This window comes from Passer domesticus, chromosome 5 (assembly GCF_036417665.1).
Source record: "Passer domesticus isolate bPasDom1 chromosome 5, bPasDom1.hap1, whole genome shotgun sequence".
NCBI classification, from domain to species: domain Eukaryota; kingdom Metazoa; phylum Chordata; class Aves; order Passeriformes; family Passeridae; genus Passer; species Passer domesticus.
This window is the reverse complement of record NC_087478.1, coordinates 27,255,431-27,281,642: the sequence shown is the minus strand read 5'-3', so window position 1 is coordinate 27,281,642 and position 26,212 is coordinate 27,255,431. Positions and strand designations below refer to the sequence as shown.

The following is a 26,212-nucleotide window of genomic DNA, read 5'->3' as shown; positions in this document are numbered from 1 at the left end:
AACAGACCCCTTTTTCCTTCCTCAGAAGGAAAACACTTAGATTCTAGTTCAAAGTCTTCCAATGCCTAAAAAAAAAAATATAAAATGTGAAGTTTAAAAAATACCCAAGATCCTAAATAGTTTACTGGATCTAGGCCCTATTGCTCATGCTATACAACACTACTACTTCATGTATCAGTTTTCTCTGCCTGCTGCTTTACTTTGCTCTACTAAAGGGGAAGCTGAATTTTACTCACTGAATAAATCACCAAATTTGGGGTGGTGCCTAAAATTTTACCAGAGCCATTGTCTATAAAAAAAGAAATGTGTAGAACATAAAAGAAAAAGGTTAATACTCCAATGAAGTAGCTGGTTTTCTAATTTCCAATTATAAAAATAAGTCTCTAAACTTACTGACTAGAAGTGAGTTGGTGAATACTCGAAATAAAAAATGTGACATGAATTCACAAGGACTGGTCATTCTTATTTTCTCCAAAGCCACATCAGATTGTGCTCTGTGAAACCAGCATTAACCAAATCTAGCAGAAGTCACAAATCTCTTATTTCACTAAGTCATGATGGTGGTTGCTTAGAACTCAACAAAGTATTACCAATAGTATTTTACTGTTTATTTTATTTTCTCCAGAGCATAACCCAGGCTCAGCAAACTTCACACATTCTTTCAACTCACATAGCAGTCTCTTCAATGGAAGATACCTTTCTCTTTATTCTATGTACCCCTGAGTCTACAAACAAATGCCAGTGTGGATCCCACTACAGAGATGGAATCCTTATCACTACCCACATTGCTAAAGGTGCTTCTACAGTTACAGAAGAATGGTAGTAAGACAACAGTATTTACACCCCTGGCACAGAAACTGCCCTAATTTCACAGTCTTCCTAGACACTTCAGGGTTGTAAGGGCACTTCTGCCCTTACAGAAGTAACAGAATTAATACCAAACTTTAAAGCATTTTTAAACTCAGAATAAATATGTATGCTGTAATCCAAGCAAATATGCAAGTGTGACTTCCACTACTTATTCTGCAATTGCTCATGCAAGAGGCAGACTCAGAGCTGGAGCTGTCAATATTGTGACTTTCAGTGCTAAGAAAAAAACCCACACCAACACTGCTGGGAATATCAAAATAAAAGAAGACTTCAAGCTTTCACCAGGACAAGTAAAGCCACAACAGAAGCCTTCCCCAGCAATGCAGAAGACATCCTCTCTTGCTCATAGAAGTCCTTCTTGCCTGATCTTTGAAGAGTTTTGACAAAACACTGGGCAATAATAATTTATTTTGTCTTACCCTATCATCACTTCTCTATCCAAGTTCACCTGTATGGGATGGTTAAATAGATGCAGCTTAAGCCACGTGGCCCTTTTGGCACCTAAAAGGGGAGGATTTGTATAGCGGAGCATCCTGCAGGCAGGAGCAGACCAGTCTGCTAAGAGCAGGATGGTCTGACAACAAGGCATGTGGCTGAGCAGGCCAGCAGGGGCTTGCTAAGGAAGTCCTTTCAAAAACTGAACTAGGTTAAGGGAGCGTGAAGTATGCTTTCCTCTTGATGCTATAGATAGTAAGACAATAGAAGGTTGCTGCAAACACTTTGTGTTTTATCCTATTCTCAGGGAATGCAGAAAAGCCAAAAGTGCAAAAATGCAGAAAAGCCAAAGACACTATTGACCAGAAGTATTTGCTTTCTTGTACACATACAGGGAGGGACATGTTCATAAGGAAGCACAGATTAGTATTATGAATGCATGTTAACATGTTAACAGGTACACAATGTAGAGGATTTATCAGGAAACTGAAGTACTCTCTTAATAAGAATGCATAACCAACAGTCTGTGCCCAGAAGAGTTTGTATATCAGTATATAAGCAAAATAGACAAAAACAAGCAAAAAATGAACTAAAAGGAGAAACACAGATTGACAATGAGTCTGTGAAATTTGCTATATCAGCATACTATTTATGTCATCATCTCTTTCTATAATTTACTACTGATGTTAAATCACATCTCTTTTTTAAGACTATAATTAGTGCCTCTTTAATGATTCAGGCAATTATGTGCAACTTCAAGGATGCAGCTAAAGGTGAAAAACCTTCTAAACACTGGAGGAAACTGGACCTTATTTTCAAACAAATGTTTGTGACTCTTCAGCTAATGGAAAACAAACAAAATCTCAAATACTGAACATCTTTGAAGATGTCAGCACTTTGATTTTAATTACATGAAACTCTGCAAAACTGAGTCAAACATACATCAGTAATCCCCAAATGGATTCCTTTTGTTACATTTCAGTAAACCCCATGTGGATTCCTTCATTTGCTTCAGAAAAGAAGGAAATACTTGCAATATATTGTTTATTCAGAAGAAAAATGATTTTAAGTTTAGGATTGCTAGATTGTCTCAAAATGGCATCAATTATCCTGCAAAGACTACACAAAAGGAATATGAAGTTCTGTCACTTAAAATTAGTGGCTTCTGCTAAGATTTATAAAAGCTATGCAAGCCATCAGGGAGTCCTCCAAAAGCTGTTTTAACCAAAGTGAATGGAAATAATTTGTAAGTTCAGGGCTTTGCTGTACATCCAGAGCCAAAAGTTCAGTCCAGTCTCTCAAGACAGGGGTTACTTTACCGATGCCACCAGCAGAGAGAACAGAGCCAGGCTGTCCTCAGTGGGCACAAGTCAAATCAAGTGAAGTCCAAGTGAGACATCAGGTAAAAGCTTTGCCACAAGGATGATGGAACACTGGGACAGGTTCTGCAGGAAGGCTGTGCAGATTCAATCCATGGAGAAAGCCCTGAGCAACCTGCACAAAACTGGCTCTGCTGTGAGAAGGAGCTCTAGCTGGTGGCCTCTAGCCTCCCCCTCCAACCTAAATAGTTCTAAATTAATCTGTACACAGCATGTAACACAAGGGAAGAGAAGTGAAGAGAAATAAACAACTTACCAGCCAGCTGAGCATTTTAAGGAAAAAAAGTGGCCTTACCTGAAAAACATAAGAGAAAGCAAAATGTTAACAATTAATCAAAATCAGCAGGGTAATGAATTGTAGTAACTCTTTGTACATAAACAACTTACACAATTATGCTTTCACAACATTGCAAACTTTGGCCTCAATATGTTCAAACTCTGCAAAAGAAGACACAACTATGCTGAAATGCATACGATGGTCTCCCCACAACTGTACCTCCTGCAGCTATGCCCACAGCTCAGGGAAAATAAGTTTGTCATCTGTAGGCTTTGTGACCTGAACGTTTTCATACTCACTTCCTCACTATTTCAATTTCATCAGACATGTGCCAACATTTCTTGTAGACAATTTTACCTTCAGTCCCTGCTGAGGATCTGTCCACTAATGACCATAATGAAACATGCTTTGTGTGAGAGCCTGTTCATTTATTTTCATTCCCGTGAGTGCCTTCAGAGACCAGTGTTGCAATCACGGCTACTTACTATTTAATTCCCAGCCAAATTTATGGTCAAATTGAAAAATGGATGCAGGCTGCCTGATGCAGGATGCTTTTGTCTGAAGTGTCCTCATGGAATCATTATACTTGCATTAATCTTTAATCTGCAATTAAACAATCAGTTCTATGTAAAAGATAGCTGCAAACAGATCTCCTGAATGTGTACTAGGCAATATATCTTAATGAATGTATGCGTGCTGTCCAGGGTCTGCAATTAGGACAGCATCCATCACTGGGCCCCAGGTCAGCAAAAGGTTAGGGGGGAACCAAACCTCCCCAAGGTCCTGAGCATCCAACCATGCTACCTGTCCTGCTCTAGGGCTGTGCCTGCACCAGGAGAGAACATCAAGAGAAAAGCCAGGTGGGGGTGGGAAAGGAGATACAATGGATTAAGGCATGGCCTCACTGATAAATCTGTCTTGGCAGAAGATGCAACCTGCTTTGAATCTGTTTCTTTCCAATTAAGAGACCTGCTTCCAGCTTGGGCAGATGCTTAATTGGAGACTGAAGCTGCCAGGCAGGCACCAGAGCCATGATCATTAACAGGTAGTTTGAAGCCATTAAGGTGCTCCTGCTTGTCAATTCCCCTCTCATATACCACTGACATAAATAAATGCATCTTCTTCCCCGTGGCAGCAAGCTCACCTTGTAGGGGGATTTGCACACGTGTGTCCTGCAAACACGCCTTTGGTTTCTGGGACTGTGAAGTTATTACATTAGCAGCCAAGGCATGTGATTCAGCAGGGAATGAAAGGGGCCTTCCTGCCCGGTGTCAGTGTAATATTAGAATGGTACCAAATGGCTCCAACAATAGGTAAGCAGAAGGGCATCTGTTTCAGATTTGACTAAAATTGTATAATTAGATCTTGGTAAGAGATCCGTCTGCTTGTGTGTGGTTTTATCAAATGCTCTTGCCTAATCCATACAAGGAACCAGTTTTCAGGCCTCAGTGGACAGCATTTCTGATGCAAACATGGGCACAACACTAAGAAACTCTACGCCTGTGCAGAGCATTCTGTATAAATAGATGACTGCACCAACACAGCAGGTTTTTAATTATAAACATGGGGAAACAAAACTACAGTGATACCAATGAATGCCATCTTATTACAGGACATTTGTCCCTTCCCCATTTTAGACCTAACAATTCCCTCACTGGTAAAAAAAAAAAATAAAAAATTCCACTGGATTAATGTCAAGCAGTGAGATTCATTTTGTTTTATCTTACAAGAGTATCCTGACAAAAAATCACAACTGCCTCATTTAATGATGTAAAGAATTCACTACCATGTACCATTTGCAGCTTACAAATTAGCCAATCTCGACAAATATACACTAATTAAGGGCAAGAAAGTAAAAGGCACTTATTGATTGCAAGGTCTGAAGCACCAGAAAACTGATTAAATATATGTTGTTAAGGAGTTAATAAATGAATTAACTCTGCTATGCCATGCTCCATGTACACACAAGGCTATGGTAGCTAAATGGCAATTCAATGTTATAGTCTTCAATTATTTCCAGTGGGGTAATAAGACAAGCAATTAGACCATTGTGTTCACTTCAAACCACAGCATTAACACACCTGTGCAAAGGAATAACTGATACCCATCAGGGTGGGACAAAACTACCACATATAAAATATTTTGCAAATAGAAGACCTATTTGTTTAAAGAGAAGTCTAAGTCAGCTGCTACATAAAAACAGAATTTTACAGCTGCAGGGTGATTACAGGAACATCACAGCTAAGGTCCACCAAGAGGGAGAAAATTTCTACTTAAGTATATAACCTTTTAAATGGATTCTATCCCCAAGGTAATGCAGATCATGACAGACTATGATGACTGCAAAATGATTAAACAACCATTCTTGGTCCCTTGGTACCTTGGGCTTTGTCCCTTTACTTGAACCCTAGCCCAAGTGGAGTAGCATCATTGTGAATTGCAGCCCAAGTGGAATGGTACCATCTTACTGCACTTTGGGAAAAAAGCCCAGTAGTTACCGACTTGGGTCATGGCCAAAATGGAAACTTACTGATGACCAGATCAAACCACATTGCAACCCCATAAACAGCAGCTGTAAGTGAGGCCCTTTGAGCTCTCCTGGACTGCAGCAGGCTTTGGCAGCAGCTCCCTCTGAGGGGGACACCTCTCAGAGCACATGAACCCTCCAGCTCTTGGTACTCAAACTCATGATGATGTCTAGGCTAATACTGCTCCCAACACACAATTCCATGCTCCTCGAGGTGCGACCCTTCCTTGTCTGCTGGGAAATGCAAAGGAATTTGATGTGAGTTTTCCACTGCACCTCACGCATTTTACCTGTGTGTATTATGAATTGATTACGGAATGAATGTCACTGCTTCAAATCTATAGTTAAAGCACTGTTATAATCCGTAGTTAGCCCTACTGACCTGCTATGTAAAGGGTAAAGCACTCAGTGATTAAGTGCTGCTAAACCCTTCTGCACCCTTATCTGTGCATCCATATCCTTTGCACCCATACCCCCTTTTGCATTTTGAGCTTCCATGTAAATCATTGCAAATTGTTTCTAATTTGATCTTCCTTTATATACTTTAACCTGTGTAGTAAGTTATAGAGTGAACCTTGCAATCAAACTCTGTAAAGCTGCATTTTCAAAAATATATGTTAAACTCTATAATTCTCAGATACATGCACATTTATTCTTCCTCCTTTTTCTGTTTTCCCCTTCCTATAAATTATGAAGCTTTACACTGAGCCATGCTGAATAACCTTAGCAATAATGGGCTTGCTCCAAGAGTACTTCACTATTTTGACAATGCCAAAATTAGAGCAAAGCATGTGTTGCTTTGCACCTGTCAGTCACACAGCAGTCTCCTTTGAGGTCTATCAATAAGCACAAAGTGACGGGTGGTCATCTGAACAACACACTGTGCTTCTGTATTCAGCTCAGCAGTCTGCACAATTTTAACCAGGGAGCTGCAAGGAGAAGAGGAGGAGATTTTTTCCAATCAGGTTAAAATGTTTCAAGTGGCCCATTTTCACTTTCTGTATACTTCTGAAAGATGACTAGGAGTCAGTGAGAGAGATTAAGCTCTGTTGGAGGTGCACTGTACTCATAATATATTAATAACCAAGAATGCCTCAATTTTGGTTTTACATTGGCAGTAGACTAAGCTACAAAAGGACACAGAGGTGAGAATGAAAACTAAAGAAGTGACAATGGGTTACTCTCCAGTAGTAGAGGACCTTGGAAAACTGTAAGAATGAGGTCCTGTTTGCAAAAATACTGTAAATCAGTTGTTGCTGAGCAAATTTCCACAATGAAAAATTGCCTCTATGCACGTAGCATTTTAAGCTCTAGGAGAGTCCCACAAAAGCCTGTAAATGATTTACAGCAATGGAAGAAAAGAGGTGCTACTAATGAACAAACTTCTTACTGGACTATGTCAAAGAAAAAGCATTTTTTAAAGGATTGTGATAATTGAGACTTTTCTGACTGCTTTGCTGTTATTTGCTTTTTGTGCTCCCATCTGTGACTGGGACACTCACTGAACTGAAAATATATGCAGGAAGCAATTTCAAAAATCTTAAGATATAACATTACTACAAAGCACTGTCTTGAAGCATGTCCTGCTTCCTTACAGAGGCTTCCAATTTCCTTTTCCAGGTACTAAAATTCTACAGCAACTACCTCCACTAGGTATTTCTGCAGGCTAAGCAAATACTCACCAAATTTTGAAACTGACTTTATATGGATTCAGATGTTATTTTACACATATTAACTGATTACCCAAACCATAAACAATGTGCTCAATGAGCAGGAGAAATCCAACCCAAAACAACCAAAAAACCAAACCCCAAACTCCCTTGCTCTTCTGTACCTTTATTTTGCAACTGCCAATGAAGAGGAGAAAATAAATAATTAACTTTACAGCAGCAATGACAAAACACAATAATACAATAGTAAAACCAGAATCAGAAAATTATTGTATTGATCCTGAAATCTGTGAAGGATTGGTCATTGCTATAGGTTGCACACAATCTGATGAGGTGCTTGCTAATGCAAATTTGGGCCATTTCATCACACTGTGCAAACATGTCTTACATGCTGCTAGGAATTGTCTGCAATCATCAGCTTTCCTAGAAATAATGAAACCCCCAAAATTCTTAGGTCTAAGGGTCTTGAAGCTTCATAGCTCTCTTCAAATGTCATTCTCTTGTTTCTCAACTTCCATTTGTAATTTTTCAGAAATATTCCAGCAACTAAGTACCCCAACAGAGTAAGAAATTAAGGACCTCTTAAAACAGTCACCCAGGTGCTCTACTAATATTTACCACCCTTCCACCTTCTGACACTTACCACATAATATTTTGTAATGCCATCAGCTATTACCAGCTACTGGAAATACAGAGCATATAAACATATATGAACCACAGACACATAAAAAGTGCCTTACGCATGAGTTCAGGAAACTTAATGTCCAAGGAAAATGACTGGGGAAATAAACACCAGGAAAACAAAAGGACACTAAAGAAGGCAAAGGTTATTTATAAATTCAGGGTGTTCTTCTCTTCTGTGTCTGAATATCAAGACCATGCATTGTAAATGGATCTAACATTCAAGTTAGATCTAATATACAAGTCTTGTATGTTCTGTGTTTTTTCCATTGTAAAAGTATGATCTATAGATGATCTACAGATTGGGGATCATAACTTCAGTGGAAGGTGAAACCTGCATTTGTCTGTGGGTCACGGATTTTTATACTTGCTTGTGGTACGTAATATAATGAAATACGCTTTACCTGTATGATCGCTCTCAGACATTAGAAGTAATGTTTTGTTGGTTTTGCTTTTTTTTTTCCTGGGGAATGAAGCCTGAAGAACAAAACATAGCACAATGTGTATTCCTTTTTATTTCACTGGAAAACATTGAGTGTGAGAGAAAGTGAAAATGAGACAAAAAAAAAGACAAAAAACCCAAACAAATGAAAAAGAAAATCCCTGATTTGAGCTAACTTTTTATACTGCATCTTCAAGAATGTCACAAAGATTGGTCTGTTGATGTGTAGATGCTGCACCTACAGGCATTACCTATGCAGAGAAGTCATCAATTATCATGCCCTTCATTTGGCACTTGAAAGAAGTCAGAAAATGTAAATAGGAAGGCATATGATATATACCATAAGGTCAGTTCTGTCTTGTATTTTTCTTTTACTATATACACACTTTAAAATTCAAAGAAGCCTGTTTTAGCAATCTTGCCATTAACTTCTCTAAAGAAAATAAAAGCAAGGGATGGGCAGTTCACTATTCTTTAGGCATTCTTTTCTTCTGCAAAATTTCAAATTTCATAACAACCTTTTCCCCCATACAGTCTACTGCCACCCTTAGATGTTACTGAAACAATGTTAATATTTGTATTATGACACTCAGCCACCAGGAGCAAAGCTATTTGGCACTGTAATGCAAATGACTGCATTCATCAAATGAGCTTTGTTAGTTATTCATTGTGTTCCTTATCATTCCTTTCCCAAACCCCAGTGCTTCTGGGTTGTGCACAGAGGCGTGTCCACAGCAGCATCCCCGCTGTAAAACCCACCCTTATCAGGCAGAGCAGGGTGCCACCGGAATGACCTGCCAAGTCACTGTGTTCCCTCTCCTTCCCTCACCCCTCTGTGCCCAGTGTTGCTCTTTGTCCTCATCCACGGGATCTGTCTCCCCCTGCTCAGATCACTGTGCCAGACCCTCTCCCACAGCCCAGAATGATTGCAATGAAAGAGACTCTGGAGAGATGGATAATCCCCTCCTTCTTTTACCCCAGCTCCTCATTTTCCTCTGAAATCAACTGGACCAACCAACTTTCTGCAGGGTTGGGCTTTTAGAAACAACTACAGCAACAAAACCGCCCCAGCCCCTGTGTGTATTGTGGCAGCACAACAGGCTTGCACAGATGGAAAATGGTATTGACAGGTTTGGAAAGGGACAGACATGGACTCTCATGCAGGCAGACACTGGGGGCTTATTTTTCATTAAATCTTTCACTGCTTAACACAGTTCAGCATACCATTCTGTACCTCCAGAGAAAAGCTTTTGGGGGATGGAGCCAGAGATTAATCCCTCTGTAATTTCCACTGCTGCTGGCAGTACTAACTGCCAAGGGATTTTGGGGAAAGATAATAGCACTGTTAACTCGTAACCTCGGTGTAAAAGTGGTCTTAATAAAACTGGGATGGTTGAGGCCCCATCAATAACCACCATGCACCAATTTTATTGGATGTAACAGATGCAATCTGTTTGATGTGGTACAGGAGGCTCATCCCAATATGGTAATTAATAGAGGTTGGGGAACCACTCAAAAAATTGTCTGCCACAACAGCAAAGCATTTGGGACAGTCAATTTAACCTCTAAAGCAAAGTAAAGATGTAAAAAGAGCTTATATGTAAAATTGCATTTTACACTGAAGAAAGATCCAGATCAGTAAGAGGACTGGCCTGGACATTTCTTCAGTGTAAAATACAATTAAGCAGGGTATAAAAACCTGTGTATAATTAAGCTAGTTTGGAATGATTCTGCCATAATTAGTGTTTGTATAAGAACAGATTTTCTGTTTTGCAAGACTCAGCAGTTGATTGTTAACCTGAGAAGATGCTGATACCAGCATAATTATTTTTACATATACCTACCCTTCCATGAGAACATAAGTTAGAGACAATTGCTCTAGCCGAAGAACAGGTGTAACAACACAAGGCACAATAAATTGCTCCCAAACAAATCCAATTCTATTTTTATGTTTATCTTCAGCAGACTTACTCTTTTTTATTTTTTAATATGGAGAGGAAGAGATAGAAGCACTAATTTAATGTTCTTGGCACTGTATGTTATCTTGAGCAAAACTTTCCTACACCTTTTTTTTTCCCCTGGTACTTCTTTGTCTCAGATCAAGATTACTCTATTAGGCTGATGGATGTTTTGATACTATAATTAGGGTAACTAAGATAGTACTATTACATGCCCTGTGTAATGTACTTACAGATGCTTTATGAACCAAGTGCAAGGTTCCTAAATCTTCTTGTTTAATAAGTGGAGTGCACAAACATTTGTAGAAGTTAAAGGCTAAAACAGGAACAGAATACTAGGAATTTATCAGTGCAATAAAGAAAATGGAAGCTATTTAATATCCTGATACAGATTGTTTTCACTGGAATCCCTTATGCTTCTGGTCATCTGTTCTCTGAAATTTTCATGAGCTCTCTTACCTTCTTGAATGGAGCAGGAGACTTCATCAATGGTAACTAAAATTAGGTTTACTCTAGCTTATTTTAAACTTATCTATGCATTTTCGGTGCCCAGGTTGTCAAGAAGGCCAGTGGCATCCTGGCTCTTTCAGCAATGGTGCGGCCAGCAGGACATAGGGCAGTGACCATCCCCCTGTATCAGTGATGGACGTCAAATCCTGTGATCAGTTTTGGGCCCTTCACTCCAAGAAAGACACTGAGGTGCTGGTGTTTTTCCAGAGAAAGGCAAGGAGGCTGGCAAAGGGCTGCAGCACAAGCACTGCATGGAATGATTGAGGGAGCTGGAGGTGTTTAGCCTGGAGGAAAGGAGGCTGAGGGGAGGCCTCTTGCTCTGTACAATTACCTAAAAGGAGGTTGTAGTGATGTGAGGGTTGCTCTCTTCATCCAAGTAACAAGTTTGCACCGGGCATTTAAATTGGATATTAGAAAAATGCCTTCACAGAAAAGGTTATTGGGCATTGGAATAAGCTGCTGAGGAAAGTGGTGGAGTCACCACCCCTGGAGGAATTTAAAAGCAGTGTAGCTATGTCATTCAGAGAACATAGTTTAGTGATGGATTTGGCAGTGTTAAGCTTACAGTTGGATTCAATGATCTTAAAGACCTTTTCCAACCTAAATGCTTCTATGAATTTATGAATAGCCAATACTAAGGAATCAGCAATCAGTTTTTAAAAGCATCTCCTTGACTTTGATAATATTTGTTGTTATTACTAAGTCTGTTCCCCTTTATGATCTTATCTTATTGTGATTAGGAGAGCAGTTCTAATGTAGCAGAGAATTGATTTACAATAATGATAAAAAAATACAGCCTTTAAGGCATGCCTGTGTTAGCTCTGCTATGCATTTTTACAGAGTTTCTTTCCTTGTCCTCTCATCCTTTTCCAATCATGGGAAATTCACCACCGCGTAAAACACCTTCCAAAGCTCAGACATCTTATCAGGCTCTTTCTCTAGGATATCTATTGAACATTACCGGGAAAAAAGTGTCAAATGCCCACTGTCGCCTTCAGTCAGGTGCCAGGAGCTGGAGATGTAACAAGCTTCATCCCTACAGCTGGTTGTGGTGCGACAGGACTAGCACAGCACTTTGGGAAAGATCACTCAGGTGTATCTCAAAGATACCACTTTCCAATTAAATGTGCTTGGCTCCAACTAAAAGGGTTTAAAACTGAAGTGTCCACAGAACACTAAGAAAATTGCTGAAACTGCTTGAAATTCAATTGTGACAAATACCTAACTCTGGATAAGGGTCTTGGAAAATCCTGGACAAAAAGACCCGAGAACAGGAAAAACAATAATATAGAGTTATAGAAGCACACAAAACCTACTCTGTCCAAAGCCAACTGCATACTTTGCATATGTATAAAAAACACTGGCTAGAACAAACTACTTATCAACTTGTATAATATTCATAATGTCTGTACCAACTTTAGTGACTTTTTAAACTACATGTTCTACAGAAAACATCACCACTGGAGAAACATCTAGCAAAAAGGAAATGTTGCTTATAACCCTGGTATACTGAATTAGTAAATGACACATAAAACAATCTAGTTGCAAATTTTTAACCCTTAAAATGAGATGTAAACGTATTATAGTGTGGTAAAATCTAAAGCTGTGCTTTCTGCAATGGGAAAGCATTAGATACTCTCTTAGCAGAGGAAAAAAAAAAATCTTTCAATTGGCCACAGACTCCATAGCACAGAAGATTAAATTTCAGTAGAAAATTATCAAATCAGCAGAAAATAAAATTGATCGTTCCCATGCATACTGCAAAAGCAGTATTTTACTGAAAAGACTGAATACCTCAAATACAACATAAAAGCTTGCCATAATGACAGATAGTTCTATTAGAAAAGGTACTGAGTGCATAATTAACCAGTGCTAATACCTATCTGAATATCTGAAAAGAAGAAAAATTTATTCAAGTGGAATATAAACTATTCATCAAAGCTAGGGGGAAAAAAAAGGGAAAAAATAAATTGCTGCACTGAAAATATGCACTAGTTGGGCTATGTTTATGATCCCCTGACAGAAATGTATAAATAGGAAAAATTTACCACTCATTCACTAGGGGCTAATGAAGCAGAACTAAGATCACGCGTTCACTATCACTCAAGTAGAGAGCATTTGCAGCTTCTCAATTTTATATGGAACTGCCTGCTCAAGTCACACATTCTGTAACAAAGGTCATATTTTTTGTTTCAGTCTAAACAGTAAACTGTAATTGGCTCAGAAGTTTCATTTTTCTTAAACTAATGTTAATTTAATGAGTATTTTCTCCACATTCCTGGATATAGGTGATGGAGGACTTTGCTTTCTCAGTTTCCCAGTATCAATCAGTTACATACAGTAAGGCACAAAATGTAATATTTAATTGAATTTTCCTGTTCTGTAAAATTACTTATATTCTTCAATAAACAACTGCAGCTCTAAAATTTTGGATTTTTTATAGCAGTTTACAAAAATAAGGAAAGTCAATCCTGCTATGTCCATACTATCTAAGCTGCTGCAACTATTTAGCTTCAAATGTGAACACAGTATGTAGCAACAATTTAAAAAAATGCTTCTTGAGCTAAAATATTTGTAAAGGACAATCAGAAGTTTATACTGTGTATACAGGTGCAAGTAAGGTCTAAATTCTCAAGCAATGGCACGTTTCCAATCCCTGAATGTTCATTTGGAGTAACACAAGCTGCATTACTTTGCAGCCAATAGAGGCACATGGACAATGTTCCTGAATATACTCTCAGCTTTGAAAGTTGTAACGCAACTGTAAACATATTTCTGAATTTTCAGCATCATCCTACTCTGATCTGTGTCAAGTAGTACTTTCTAGAAGGTGGTTGTGAATGAAATATGAACTGGGGAAATTTGAAGTATTTCCCTTGAATTTACTTCCTCAGAGGTCCTAGCAAAAATGCTGCTCTGCAGTTTTAGCCAGGTGATTATCCCTGATACATAATTTACTTCCTAACTTATTTACACAGCCTGAAATTCACTTAATAAAGATCTTAGTGTGTGAGGTATTCTATGGATGCCAAACAGATTTAAAACTATGGGCCTGTTTCTAAGAAGAGGAAAAAGATTGTACCTTGTGCTTCCAGCAACATGTTAGGAAAATATTCTCTGGAATTCTGCTTCTGTTCTGCAAATGGCTCAACATATTGCCTATCTATAACTTTTTTCCTGATCTAAACATAAACCTCCACTACACTTATCGTTTAGTGTCCTTACTAGAAGGTTTAATTCTGCGTATTGTTTTCTGTAAGCATACAGACAGCTAAAAGGACAAACAGAAAAAAAATCTTACAGCAACTGGTCATGTATCTTCACTTCCCTATTTTTTGTATCTTCACTCCCCTAAATTTTTCCTATTTATACATTTCTGTCAGGGGATCATGAACATAGCCCAACTAGTGCATATTTACAGTGCAGCACTTTTTTAATTTGTTTCCCATCATGTAACTTCACGCTGCCTACAGTTGTATATCTGCAAAAGAGATGACCAATACAGACCTATGGAATGAAGGTAGCCATGAGACTAGCTTGCTTATGGATCATCCTCTGATCCCCCAAGAAAAAGAGAGCACCCCATCAATGCTGCAACCAGTGTCACATCCTGCTCAGCAGAGGCCAGGGAGATCCTGTCTTTCTTCTGCATGGGCTGAACAAAAGCCATGCAGGGTGAGGCAGGGCAACGCTGTATTTTCTTTAATAGCAAGGTCAAAGACCTAACTGCCCACTGGGAAGAAACAACCTACCTCTGGAACAATATTCACAATACTTTAGCTGAGGGTAGTAAAGTTTTTTCTCCAGAATGTTACACATGCTAGTAATGCCAGTGTAATTGGTATTATTCAAACGACTATATGTGTGCTGGGGAGTAGATAGAAAGCTAGTCAATCAGAATTCAATAGTTACCAGTATTGAACACATCCATACCAAACACATCAAATCTCTCTCTAGAGGAAGAAAAATAGGAACCATAAAAGACTTTTTGCTTGACATGGCTTGAGGAATATTTTTGTAACATTTTGTACAGTTGGCACATTTCATTGTGAATGAACTGGTAAATAAATCTTATAGAATGGCTTATGTCTTTAATTCTTTCACATCTTTTAGTTGTTGCAGAGGCCCAAGCACCAACACACCTGTGATACTCTAATTTTGTTTCACCAATGAACAAAGATTGATATGGTAGTCAGAGAATCAAATTAGAAGGAAGAGACAGGAGTAAATATTCTGTCAGTGTTGTTCAGTGTTCCTGTGCAATAAAAGGAAATCCAATTTTCTCATCCCTCCTCTTGCATTCAGATTTTCCTCACTACAGAAAAAAAAAAAAAGATAAGCAATTCTCAGTGTCTTCAAAATCATAATTGTGGGAATAGCAGCTTTTCCAAAAATCTGTTACCTAGAGTAGATTCCAACAAAAATCTCCTGAGGTATGGGGAGTGGAAGGCTGAGACCTACTCTTTCTCAAGTCATACTAGAAATCAACAGCATTACTATTTGTATGATGACCTTTCTGTATAGTGCTAAGAACTGGTTTTCCTTGGCAACAGAATTAATTAATTGGGACCTAGTCCCAGCAGCTGCTGCAGTCACTGCAATCCAGAAGGGTAAAGTGAAATTTATCTCCCACTTCCAACCTATTTAATTTCCCACTGAAGACATACGCACGGGAAACCATTTTCGTTACAGAGGTGCAAATTTCAAAGCATCAGCTACCTGCTGCATACTTTTGCCCTAAATAAAATACAGGGTGCATTCTTCCACAATTCCTTTTCCATAAGTCATTTTAGCACAGAGTAAAAGAGAGGCAATATAAAATTTATTCCCGCGGGGTTACTTGTTCAAGTGCCTCTAATGCTAAGGGTGAGAATGTGCTTTGAATAGTTTAGAGCTGTCCTGCTAAGATTAGAGTACTAAGTAGGATCTGACTACAGGTCCATTGTATTTTTGCTTAATTTCTACTCATTTCAGGAGTTAATTATCTGTAAGAAGGTTATTGTAAAATCATGAACCCACTCTCAGCTGGAGGTCAAGTAAGTAACTAAAGAGAGAAGAGACCTTACAGTGAAATTATTAAATTAAGATTCTTAGTCTTATTTGCCTATTTTAATCTTAATCAAATTCCCCTTCAGGAATTCTAGATGGGAACTGTCTTTATAGTAACCCAAGTGAATCCACTCCCAACCTAAAAGTATTATCCACTTCACAGCACACTATCTCCAGACTGAGAAAACTGTTGGACAAAGCAAAAGGCCTTGCCTTGAAGACTATCAGCAATCTTAAATAATTACAGATAATGGTGTAAGAAACAGTCTTTCAAGACTCAGAGCTCTCTGAAGCAGTTCCCAGCCCACAAGCCAAGCACACTTTTTGAGCTTCAGACAGAATACATACTAAGCCTGAATTAACAAAGGATTAACATAAAGACAAAATCTAAGAAACCCAAATTCCTTGCACAGAAATATATGAATCCAGAACATATTTGAACTTTGCATGGAAATAAACTTTAATGCATCTGAGTATCACTAGGTAAGGGAACAGAGCTGCATACAGCACTTGCTGAAATCTTTACAAGAACATAAGGGAGCCTAAAAGGGTCCATTATGTTGCATTTTGGGGGCATGCAAATAATCAAAATTCAAATTTAAAAAAAAAAAGAAATTACAATCTCATTACTATGCATAAATGGGAAAGAACTATTGGCTTCTATGCTGAGAAGGCTGTCATAATTCTATAAATAATCAGACATACTGATCACTTGGGAGCTTTTCCTTCTGAATTCCCTCAGTGGTTTGTCTTCGGCTGTCAGTAAATATGACATCTGTCCTCTCCATCGAGCTGGCTAATGGCCCTTGTCTAACTCTGAAACATTGGACTAGCACTTTTTGAAGCCATCTTTATCCAGGAAATAAAGATAAAGCCAACATTACAATGTCTTTTGAATTTCTAGTCAACCATTAATTGCCCTGAAGAGCTAAAGGTAAGCAAGCGCTTACCACCAAGCAGAACCTTGTGACATCCCACAGAAGTGCTCTCCCAGCATACATGAACTGTGGACAAGCAATGGGCTCTTCCTCAGAGAAAGGCCTAGGCTAGTTAAACATGCCTCCATCCTTTCCTATGAGGGCAATTCAGGCATGCTAGCAATATCTCACAGGCAAGATTACCAGAGGCAGTTGATAAATCTAAGAGTTTGTATGTTCACTTGTTGTCACAAAATTAAATGAGAAAATATTGATGCAAACTTACTACTCTCAATATAACATTGAAAAAAAACCCCCAAAATAAGGGATCTACTGCTAATATTAAAATAAAGTAATATAGATAAACCTAGAAATAACTGTTCCATTTACTCTAAACAGCAGTGGAGTCTCATTTGCTCTTTCAAAGGCATAATCAGTTGAAGGGCACATTTTTCTTCTTTGTTCTTTCCCATCAATTTTAATAGGTGCAGAACATCAGTCACATGAAATGTAATGGGACAAGAAGATGGATGAGTACGTTTGAAGCCACTAGTCACAGGACAGAAAGCATCCTGACAAAGTGACACTGGCAGCATAGGGCTCAACAATAGAGCCTGGACAATATTTAGTAAGTGAAACTACAGCGCTACATGATTTGGTATTTTCTCACTGGGCACAATCCTTTCCCTGTCACTATTAATCATCTTCCTGCAAGTCAGGCTTTCAAAGACATTCTCCTTCTGAACATGACCACATGACATTTTTAAATCAGGGAAATACATAAATCTGGGGACAAAGAGGTCATTTGGAGATAAATTGGAATGACCTCCTATGTTAAGAACTTCAAACTACTTCATCAAGAAGGTTTTAAACGGTTTAGTAAGATTCACACATAAAATATGAAATATATTGTGGTTATAGGAGTGAGCAGATTTGGTATCAATGCAGAACTGACAGCAACAGGACTCTGCTACTGATGAAAAAATACCAAAAATCCCCTGTTTCCACTAGGATCTGAAGAAAGCAATACCAACACATTAACAATTAGAAATTCCTTCACACAAAAAGGCCTCTGATGTGCATACTACTACAAAATACATGAATAAAAAAGCAGCATGTCCCATTAACTGTCTGTGAAGTAGTTCTGGGGAAATTGTAATGAAAATTCCTATCAAAATTGAAGTTTAATGTACAGTGAAGGAAAAAACAGTCATCCAACAAACCTAATCAAACTCTTTGTGTATGTTGAGGAAGCACTGGAGATGCGGGCAGGCCTACGCTCCCCTGTAGTGATCCACTTGTGTTATAACTTTACCAGTAAATGCTAACTATCCAGCACTTTATGATGGTTATTGTGATCACTAACATCATTATTAGGCAATGCTAATTCAGTTTCTTCATTAGCCATTTGCCACAATCTCTACAGGTAATCTTTAAGCTTTAAACATTACCAAACTTCAGACAAGAACAGGAAAAGAGAAACCAGAACTTGTTAAAATATACCCACAAGAGCAGGAATTAGAGCCAGACCTCCAGGTCCCACTGCTGCACAACATAGGCCCTATACCTCAACATACTCCAATCACCCTTCCAATGGTGTGCAATATCCAGAAAGACAGCTTTTGGCAAATTCTCTTAAATGGGCCAACATTCCTCTCGGGCATCACAACATGCACTGCTGATAGGGTGGTGCATTCTTTTTCTGTCAAGAACCTTATTGGAAGCTGTTTACAGTTACTACAGCTGTTCTTGCTACTTCCCTCCTCTCTCACAAGACAGAGACTGCTTTCAAACAAATCTCTACAAGTGTGTGCTGGTAAATACAACTGCACATGGACAGGAATTTCCCCCACTAAGTCACATATTTCAGAATGGGAAATCCAGAGAGAATGGGAATTCCACATTAAGAGAAGTTCTGAGATTTCTCAAACAGTACACCTAACTTTCAAAGAGCAGAACAATTTTAGATAAAGGAAAACTTGACTCACTTTTGACTTCCAAATTTCATACTACATGAAATAACACACTGTTTCACAAACTACTGAATATGTTTCAAAAGTTAATCAACCTAAATATTCAATTATGATGATATAAAAATAACATCCAGGCAAATTTTTTCCCTATGTTTTTTCTGTAAGTCCACGTTTGAAGAAATATCTAAATTTTTTATGAAGCATTTTGATTTTGATGGAATTGTATTCCTTAGTGAGAAATACTGTAGATACCATCCACACTGACCATATCCCTCATTTACAAACTTACCTGTCTCTATCTTTCCCAACTGTAATAGTAGACTATATGACAAATTCAAGTGAAAAACTATATAGTAATGAAAGATGTCATCCCCACTTTTAGCAACCTTGACTTCTGAGAATGCATTCCAAATGCTGAACTTTAACTAATAATCAACCTTTTCTTCCATTAAAATTTATTTTGAGCTGGCAGTTCCTATGACCCCGGATATCATGAGGAATCTGAATATTTCACATTCTAGCCATGGGGAAGTAGTAAAAGATCTGAATAATGATTGTTCCCTGAGCAGATTTCCCTGAAAATTCATCACTATAATATGCAAAATTCACATTACAAATACAATCAAACATATAACATGGGTCAGTCAATTGCTCTGTTATATTACAGGTAACCAAAAAGGTTCAGTTCTCATAATGATTTAGCCAAGTTCACCCAATCCCGTGCTCCGTGTGGTCCTCAGGACACAGGTTCTGGTGCTGCAGTACATATTTCTGACATTACAGAGCAACTGAACATGTAACAGGTTTGTGGCTCTTTCCCAGGAGCATCACCAGTTTGATGCACACAGACACAGAAGCTGCACTGACATTTGCAAGCAGGACAGTCCCTGGAGGCACGTCTGCAGCTCCTGGCCAGAACCAGCCTGGGTCTGAGGTGCACTGAAACAGCCATGGCTGGCTCCTGCTGGCACTGGTTCTCTGGGCAAGCCCTGACAGTCCAGAGCCAAACCATACCCTCCTCCTCAGGGCCATGCACTGCTGCCAGCACCATGTGGCTGGGCTGCAGCCTCACCTCACAAGCAATGCTGCCAACCATAGACACGCAGAAGAATACCAACCAGAGGAAGACTGGTTCTAAACATTATCTTTCAAGTTCATCCCAATTCCTTTCAAATTTCATAAACGAAATGATTTAACCTGATTGATATTACAAGCTTTTCTCAATGATCATGAGTGAGACTGCTACTAATGAAAAGTAGTTTTTACAAAACATTATGATTCCAGGAGCTGGGGAAAAAACCCAAACAAACACCCTCTCCCCACAATACTGGAAGGTATGAAACAAAAAAGAAAGAATTCTTCAGCTGGGTGAAGAACTCAAAACTTAAGTTTTATCTGGACAAATTAAAGACATGTGTAGACTTTTTGCAGATTGAATCCTCTCAGGTTCAACTCTGATATTAATATACCTGAAGCACAGGAATTCTGTGTGTGATGTGGTCTGGATGATTACTTGTTCCACTGTGTCTATGCTGTTTCAGAGGTCAAATATCTTGGTTAAAACCTCTAGAGAATAAGCATTAACACAAAAATCAGAAGACAATTGAAAAAAAAAATTGTTTGTTTTGCTGCACTTTGCTTATTATCAGGGTTTGGTTTTTTCAGTTAAACATATAAACAAACAAACAAAACCTCCAACCATCATACTGGAGAAGAAAACAATGTATTATTTTTTCCACCTGAGAGAAGATTATGTAAAATGTCCTAACTTCCTAAAAGTTAAACAATAAAAACACAGAACAGTGAGAGTCATGGAAGTTTACATCATCCTATTAGGCAGGAATGGCCAAATAGTCACCCTGCTCTCTGCCTCTCCACGTCAGTATTTTAAACTAAAATACAAACATTTAAAGAAGAGACTTTGCAGTGCATTGTATAAAGACAGTATAATTCCATTTCTAGGTCCAGTCCTAGAAATGGCATACAAGTATTTTTAAAATTCTCTTTCTGATCCACTGTTTGTTATAATTATATTATAGATAACCTTTGAACAGTAGCTAATTTAATATCCTCTTTTAACAGACTCATTTTTTGTTACAATTATTGAGCAAAGTAAAACAAAAGACAAGCTTATTACACAAAAAATAGAAAAGTAACTATTTTCACTGCAACAACAAAGTAAGTGTATCAAGAGTAATCAGCACAGAAATTTTTAAATTCTTTCATGTCTTGATATTTTGAGGTGATGTTAGCAAACTTGGAAATATTGCTGTGCTTGAAAAAAAAATCTACTTAGGAGTATCATCAAACTACTTTCCATTAAACTAAAAGATGAGAAACCCTTTGTGATTGAAATTAGCCAGTGGGTTCAAAGTTACAGGGTTGACAGAAAGGCAAATACTATTACAAAAAGCTCATACCATTTAAAATAACAGGTTGAACATAATCTGAAGCTAAATAGTCTTAAAGCCAAAAATCCAAGAATTTTTCAGTATTTTTTAAAAACTATTTTGATAAGACCTCAACAAATCCTTAGGGGTGGAAAACTGCTAGTTATCACCAAGCCCTGCTGCATACATCTCCATTAAACTCTCAGATCCTGAGAGAAAACTGATGAAACAATCTACTGTCAGTTAACCCCACATACATGGTGGAGTGTTTGGCTGACATTTTAATGCCCTTCTTCTTCAATGAGCCACAAAAAACCCCCACAAACTGAAACTCCAAAATATGCTTCTTTTCTTTGACAGAATGTTCAAGGTAGCAAGACTGGCTTCATCACATCACTGAGGTATAGAACTCACATAAAGATAATTTTGCCGTAGGCCTAAGGATGATATCCACACCAAATCAGGAAGCAAGCCTCAAGAAAGGATGGCTCTGTAATGATGTATAAAAATCTGGTCATTAGAAGAATCCTTAATCCCCATTGTTAAATTCAAGATGCAAGGAACAAACAGTAAAATGAGAGAGAAAATCATGCTATTCAGTACTTGAACCACTTCTTTTTTAAAATTTTCATGGCATTGCATGTGGAATTGTAGAATCAAAGAATATCCCTGCAGATTACAGATATAATCTCAGTATGGTTTTTTTATAGGGGCCTGTGTTGTACCCATCCCCTGAATTCTTATCTCACATACTATTGTCTGCTTTCTTATCTCAGGATGACTCTTTCGTTATCTTTCCTCTTGAGGTATGCACAGGAACTATAAGCCTTTTACAAGACACTAAACAAGGACAGAAAATGAAATCCTGGCCCCAATGAAGTCAGTGGCGACTCTTCAGAATTTCCTGGATTTTACCAGGAAAAAAAAAAAAAGTGTTCTGTCATTTCTTGGTTTGAGATCAAAAACAATACTTAGGCACTTGGCATGTAATTCAGGTGTCATGTTCAAAAGAATGATCAAAAAAACTCCTGCTAACAGGTTTAGATTTTTAGGGAACCAGGTGACAACCTCCTTACATGTGTAGCTGTATGCATGGATGCCTTCTCTACAGCCACTATGCAACCAGACAGCCAGAGCTGGTCATTTCAAGCAATGTGTGTTTCTGTGCATTCCCAGACCCAAATCCCATCCTCCAGGACTCCTCAGAGAGCCTTTGCACCCAAACAGAGCTCTGTGGTAAGATCTTGAAGTCAGAGTCAAGAGGTGGTCTGAAAGATGTCTCTTCTCTTTTAAGCAGCTGGCACATGGTGACTCAAAGCCCAGAGCTGAGGAGTGGGTGCCCAGGGCTCTGGGGACAGCTACTGCCAGTAGCCAATGTTCCCTGGATCTGTGACACAGCGTCCAGTGAGGGAAAGGGAGCTCCTCTACCAGGAGCAAATTTGGATTATTTCCATTGTTCCCTGCTGCTTAATTATTGGTGTGAAGTAAATAATCAAGGAAACACAAAAACCAGGAAATCTGCCAGCTAACCACAAAGATAACCTCTGACCTATAAGAGAAGTCAAATTTTTAAACTAATTTTTCAGTATTTTAGTTGAGCAGAGGTTCTTTAAAGAATTGCCAAGGAAGTTTTAGGACATGGCTAGAAATGTATGACAAGCTTTACCTGATTACATTTTAATTATATTACTACTATGAGACAGTGCATTTTTGAGGGGAATTACATAAAGCAGATCTCTAAAATTGTTCGGTTGAACAGTACTCCTGCAAGTTTGTTGACTTTTATTTTTGAACTTCAAATAGAAAAATGAGTATTAAGAAGAGCTACTTAGAAAAAAAAATCAGGGGGTTATCGCTTGTTTGTTTAAAAAATTTAGAGGAGAAAGAAGAAAAAGAAAGGTAATGCAGTAAGATCAAACCAGATCTACTTTTGGTATTGATTTAATTAAACTCAGATAATTCAGCTAATTTCCAGACAATTAAATTCAGATCTTTTTCTTTCATATTCTCCAGAGGTAAAAGTGTGCTGCTACAGAATTTCTCATAAAATGAGAGCTAGGATATAAACCAACAAAAATGTGTTTCTGCTGATGCAACATAAGCTAGTACTTTCCCATATCTGGTGAAATTCATGAGGGGCATTTGGAGGTGGCATTGATATACAGCAAACATACACAAAAGTTGTGGCAGGCATCTACAGAAAAGAATGAGAGCTAATGGCAACGCCCACATTGAGGAGTTGTCACGTAATTACCTCACATGGCATAAGTACCAAAAGAGAATATTAGTGGCTGAAGGGGGAAAATCAGTATTGCATCATCCAGTTCCTCAATTCATCTTCGGAACAAACTCAAACTTCATCAAGACCAGAGAAGGCAGGTCCCAGTGCTAAGGAGCACTGCTTGGCCCTCAGACTTCCATATTCCAGTGCCAGCTACAAGCAGCATCTCCTGAAACTTGCAAAAATGCCTCTGCTGTTTCAGTGGGCAGGCTTGATGTCTCTCTTGTGAGCAACTTTGAGTTTGAAGAGATGTACCACTAGAACTCAGTACAAGCAGCCCAAGGAATATCCAAATGAACATAAAATCAGAACTCTAAACGGGTAAAAATTTGAGCTTTATAGTAATTATGGAGACCAACATGGGAAGCAAACAGCATGATCAGTCCTCAGAGGATTTAAAAATACTGTGAGCAAGCTCTACTATTATTCCAGATCAAATATAAAACATAAATGTGCAACCTCCCAGTTTTAATCCCAGCTCCACCACTGGCTTTGTAAGCCATCTGAGATAGCCTCTCTTTTCCCTTCTGACTTTCCTCCTTTCTCCCTTTCAATTCTACACTCACCTGAGCTAAATCTACTTCCTAACCTGTAACTCAAAAGAGAGGTTTGCACCATTCTTTGGTTTACTTCTAAAAGCAGCATTCCCTCTCTAGCTTTCCCCTCTTTTTCTCTGGGTTAACTCCACATTTTGAAAACAAAGCACAAAAATTCAAGCAAACAGAAATGTTTTTATGACAGCCACAATATTCTGAAGAGAACTTGCATTTTCTTGAGTCTCAAACAAGGCTATTGAAGATTACTGCTGATTCCCTTCAATCCTAGCCATACTTCTCTTATCCTTTCTGCTAAAAGGGAAGAATCCTTACCATGCTGCTAACAAATTACTTTAACTCGCTTCTTTAACCCCTGAAGTGGAAGAAAAAAATCAGCTGAGTATGGCAGAGGTCTGCTCTTAATGGACATGAGCATACACCAGATCCCACCCTCTCTAAGTGACTTGACATAGACTTCCTGGATGCACACTCATTAGCTCAATCCTGCTTATACAGCACACAGGAAATAATATTAAAGTGCTCCACGAGGTAGCATGTAGGGCAATAAATTTCAAATTCAGACATCTTTCATTTCTGCATTGGTAGGCATATGGAAAAGAGGACTTGAGGGGGGTAGTATGCCTGATACCTTCCCCCAGAGAAGCCAAGAAATAAACCTGAGCCATGCTGAGAACTGGTGAAGAAGCACTCAGAAGCATGAGGGTACTTCACCAATGCATAGTGGTATCTCAAAAGCTTTCATTCTTAAAACATGACTATTTGACTTTTTATTTTGATCCCAATCTGGCAGGTGCAAAACATAGTTATCTAAATAAACATAACCATCACACAAGCAAATTATGGTTTTGGAGATGGCCCCCATGTTCTCTGAACTGCTACCTTGGCAAAAGACTAGTCTGGAGTGAAGGAATGGGGGGAAGAGTGAGAAATTATACATATTCTAATGATGTCTTCCTTTTCCAGCAGCTCTACAATAAAAATCCCTGTGATGCTGAATCTGACCTCACTAAAAACAGTCACAGAAAACCTGCCCCACTGCAAGCATTTGCATGGTTTGCCTCTGCAAACATGCTTTCTTTTGTTTACTGTATTTTTAAGTGTATGAGTGCACAGACCACCCACAGTATCAGGTAGCCTAACATGGGAAAGGTGGCAGATGAGGCTAGGATTGCTTCTTTATATGAATATAAATTAATCTATCTGATCCACATATGCTAGTGAGCCACAGCTCATCCTCAGTCAATTCATGTCCCTGACAGGCTAACTTGTCCCAAGCTCTCCAGAAATCATGTAGATGAAAGAGCCAAGCCTGTGGTATAGGAATTACAGGACTGGAGAGTTAAAAAGGGATTTGCAAATCAAGTAGTAATGCCTGCCTTGGCTTAATTTAATTTATCATATTCTACTGCTGCTCCCCCCATCCCAGCAGCAAATCAGAATTGTACACAGAAGCAGTTATGGTGTGAGACACTACCTGATCTTTACTGCAGCACCTGGTTAAAAATATGCTCAGTATCCTTTGGGCTCTGACCTGCACGCACTGAAACAAAGATAGGGATGAGTTTACAGATGAACACAGGATCTGGCAGCGAGCACACTAAGTCATTTCTCTGCTCTCCTTCTGCACCTTATCAGTGACATTTCCCTAACAGCACAAGATGCAGCACCAGGCTCACTGCATTTCAACTCCCCAAGGAACCCCCCTGAGATCCTCCCAGGGATAACACTTTATCTGGCAAGCACCAGAGTAAAAAGTGAAAGCATTAGTTAATTTTGCACCTTGGTTGCTCACAGCCACAGACACTCCAACTCAATAGCAGAGAAGATAACAGACAGAGGGAAGAATTTCTCTTGAATCTCTTAAAAACCCCACCTTACAACATTACTGCAAGGAATATTTTGAAAATGCATTTACTCTAAACCAGACACAGTCTTTTTCCCATACACACATGCAGCCCTTTAAGAAATGTCCAATTCCTTTCACAGCAGAACTTGCATTTCTTATTCCCTGGCACAGAAATGCAGACACTGACCTACTCTACTCCATTTTACACCTTCAGATCAGTTTGGCAATCCAGAGCTGGGAACAGGGAAAGGGAAGAGAGGGAAATGTGCTGCTGCAATGCTTTTCCCTGTGCTGTTGCTGTAAGAAAAAATGATGATGGGATTACGACTAAATATTGAACTAAAGGGAAGTGTTCCACCTAGAGACCATCTTCATCAGGCAAGGCAATGGGCATGCTACCTGCAAACGAACACTCTTTTGGGATTGAATACACTTGCTGGTTCTCTGGTA

General features: G+C 38.7%; 1 protein-coding gene across 6 annotated transcripts in view; it reads right to left on the bottom strand.

Moving 5' to 3' along the window:
* The window catches only part of PDZRN4 (PDZ domain containing ring finger 4), a 228,905-nt gene that overhangs the window by 69,267 nt on the left and 133,426 nt on the right, over nucleotides 1-26,212 (bottom strand). The window contains exon 1 of one of the 6 annotated variants that reach the window (XM_064422459.1): nucleotides 2,941-2,970. The exons of the other annotated variants lie outside the window; for them this stretch is intronic. Coding sequence (XP_064278529.1) covers nucleotides 2,941-2,955 — 15 coding nt within the window. The 5' untranslated portion in view covers nucleotides 2,956-2,970. Of the gene's footprint in view, nucleotides 1-2,940; nucleotides 2,971-26,212 lie in introns of those variants that run through there. 6 annotated transcript variants of the gene reach the window in all.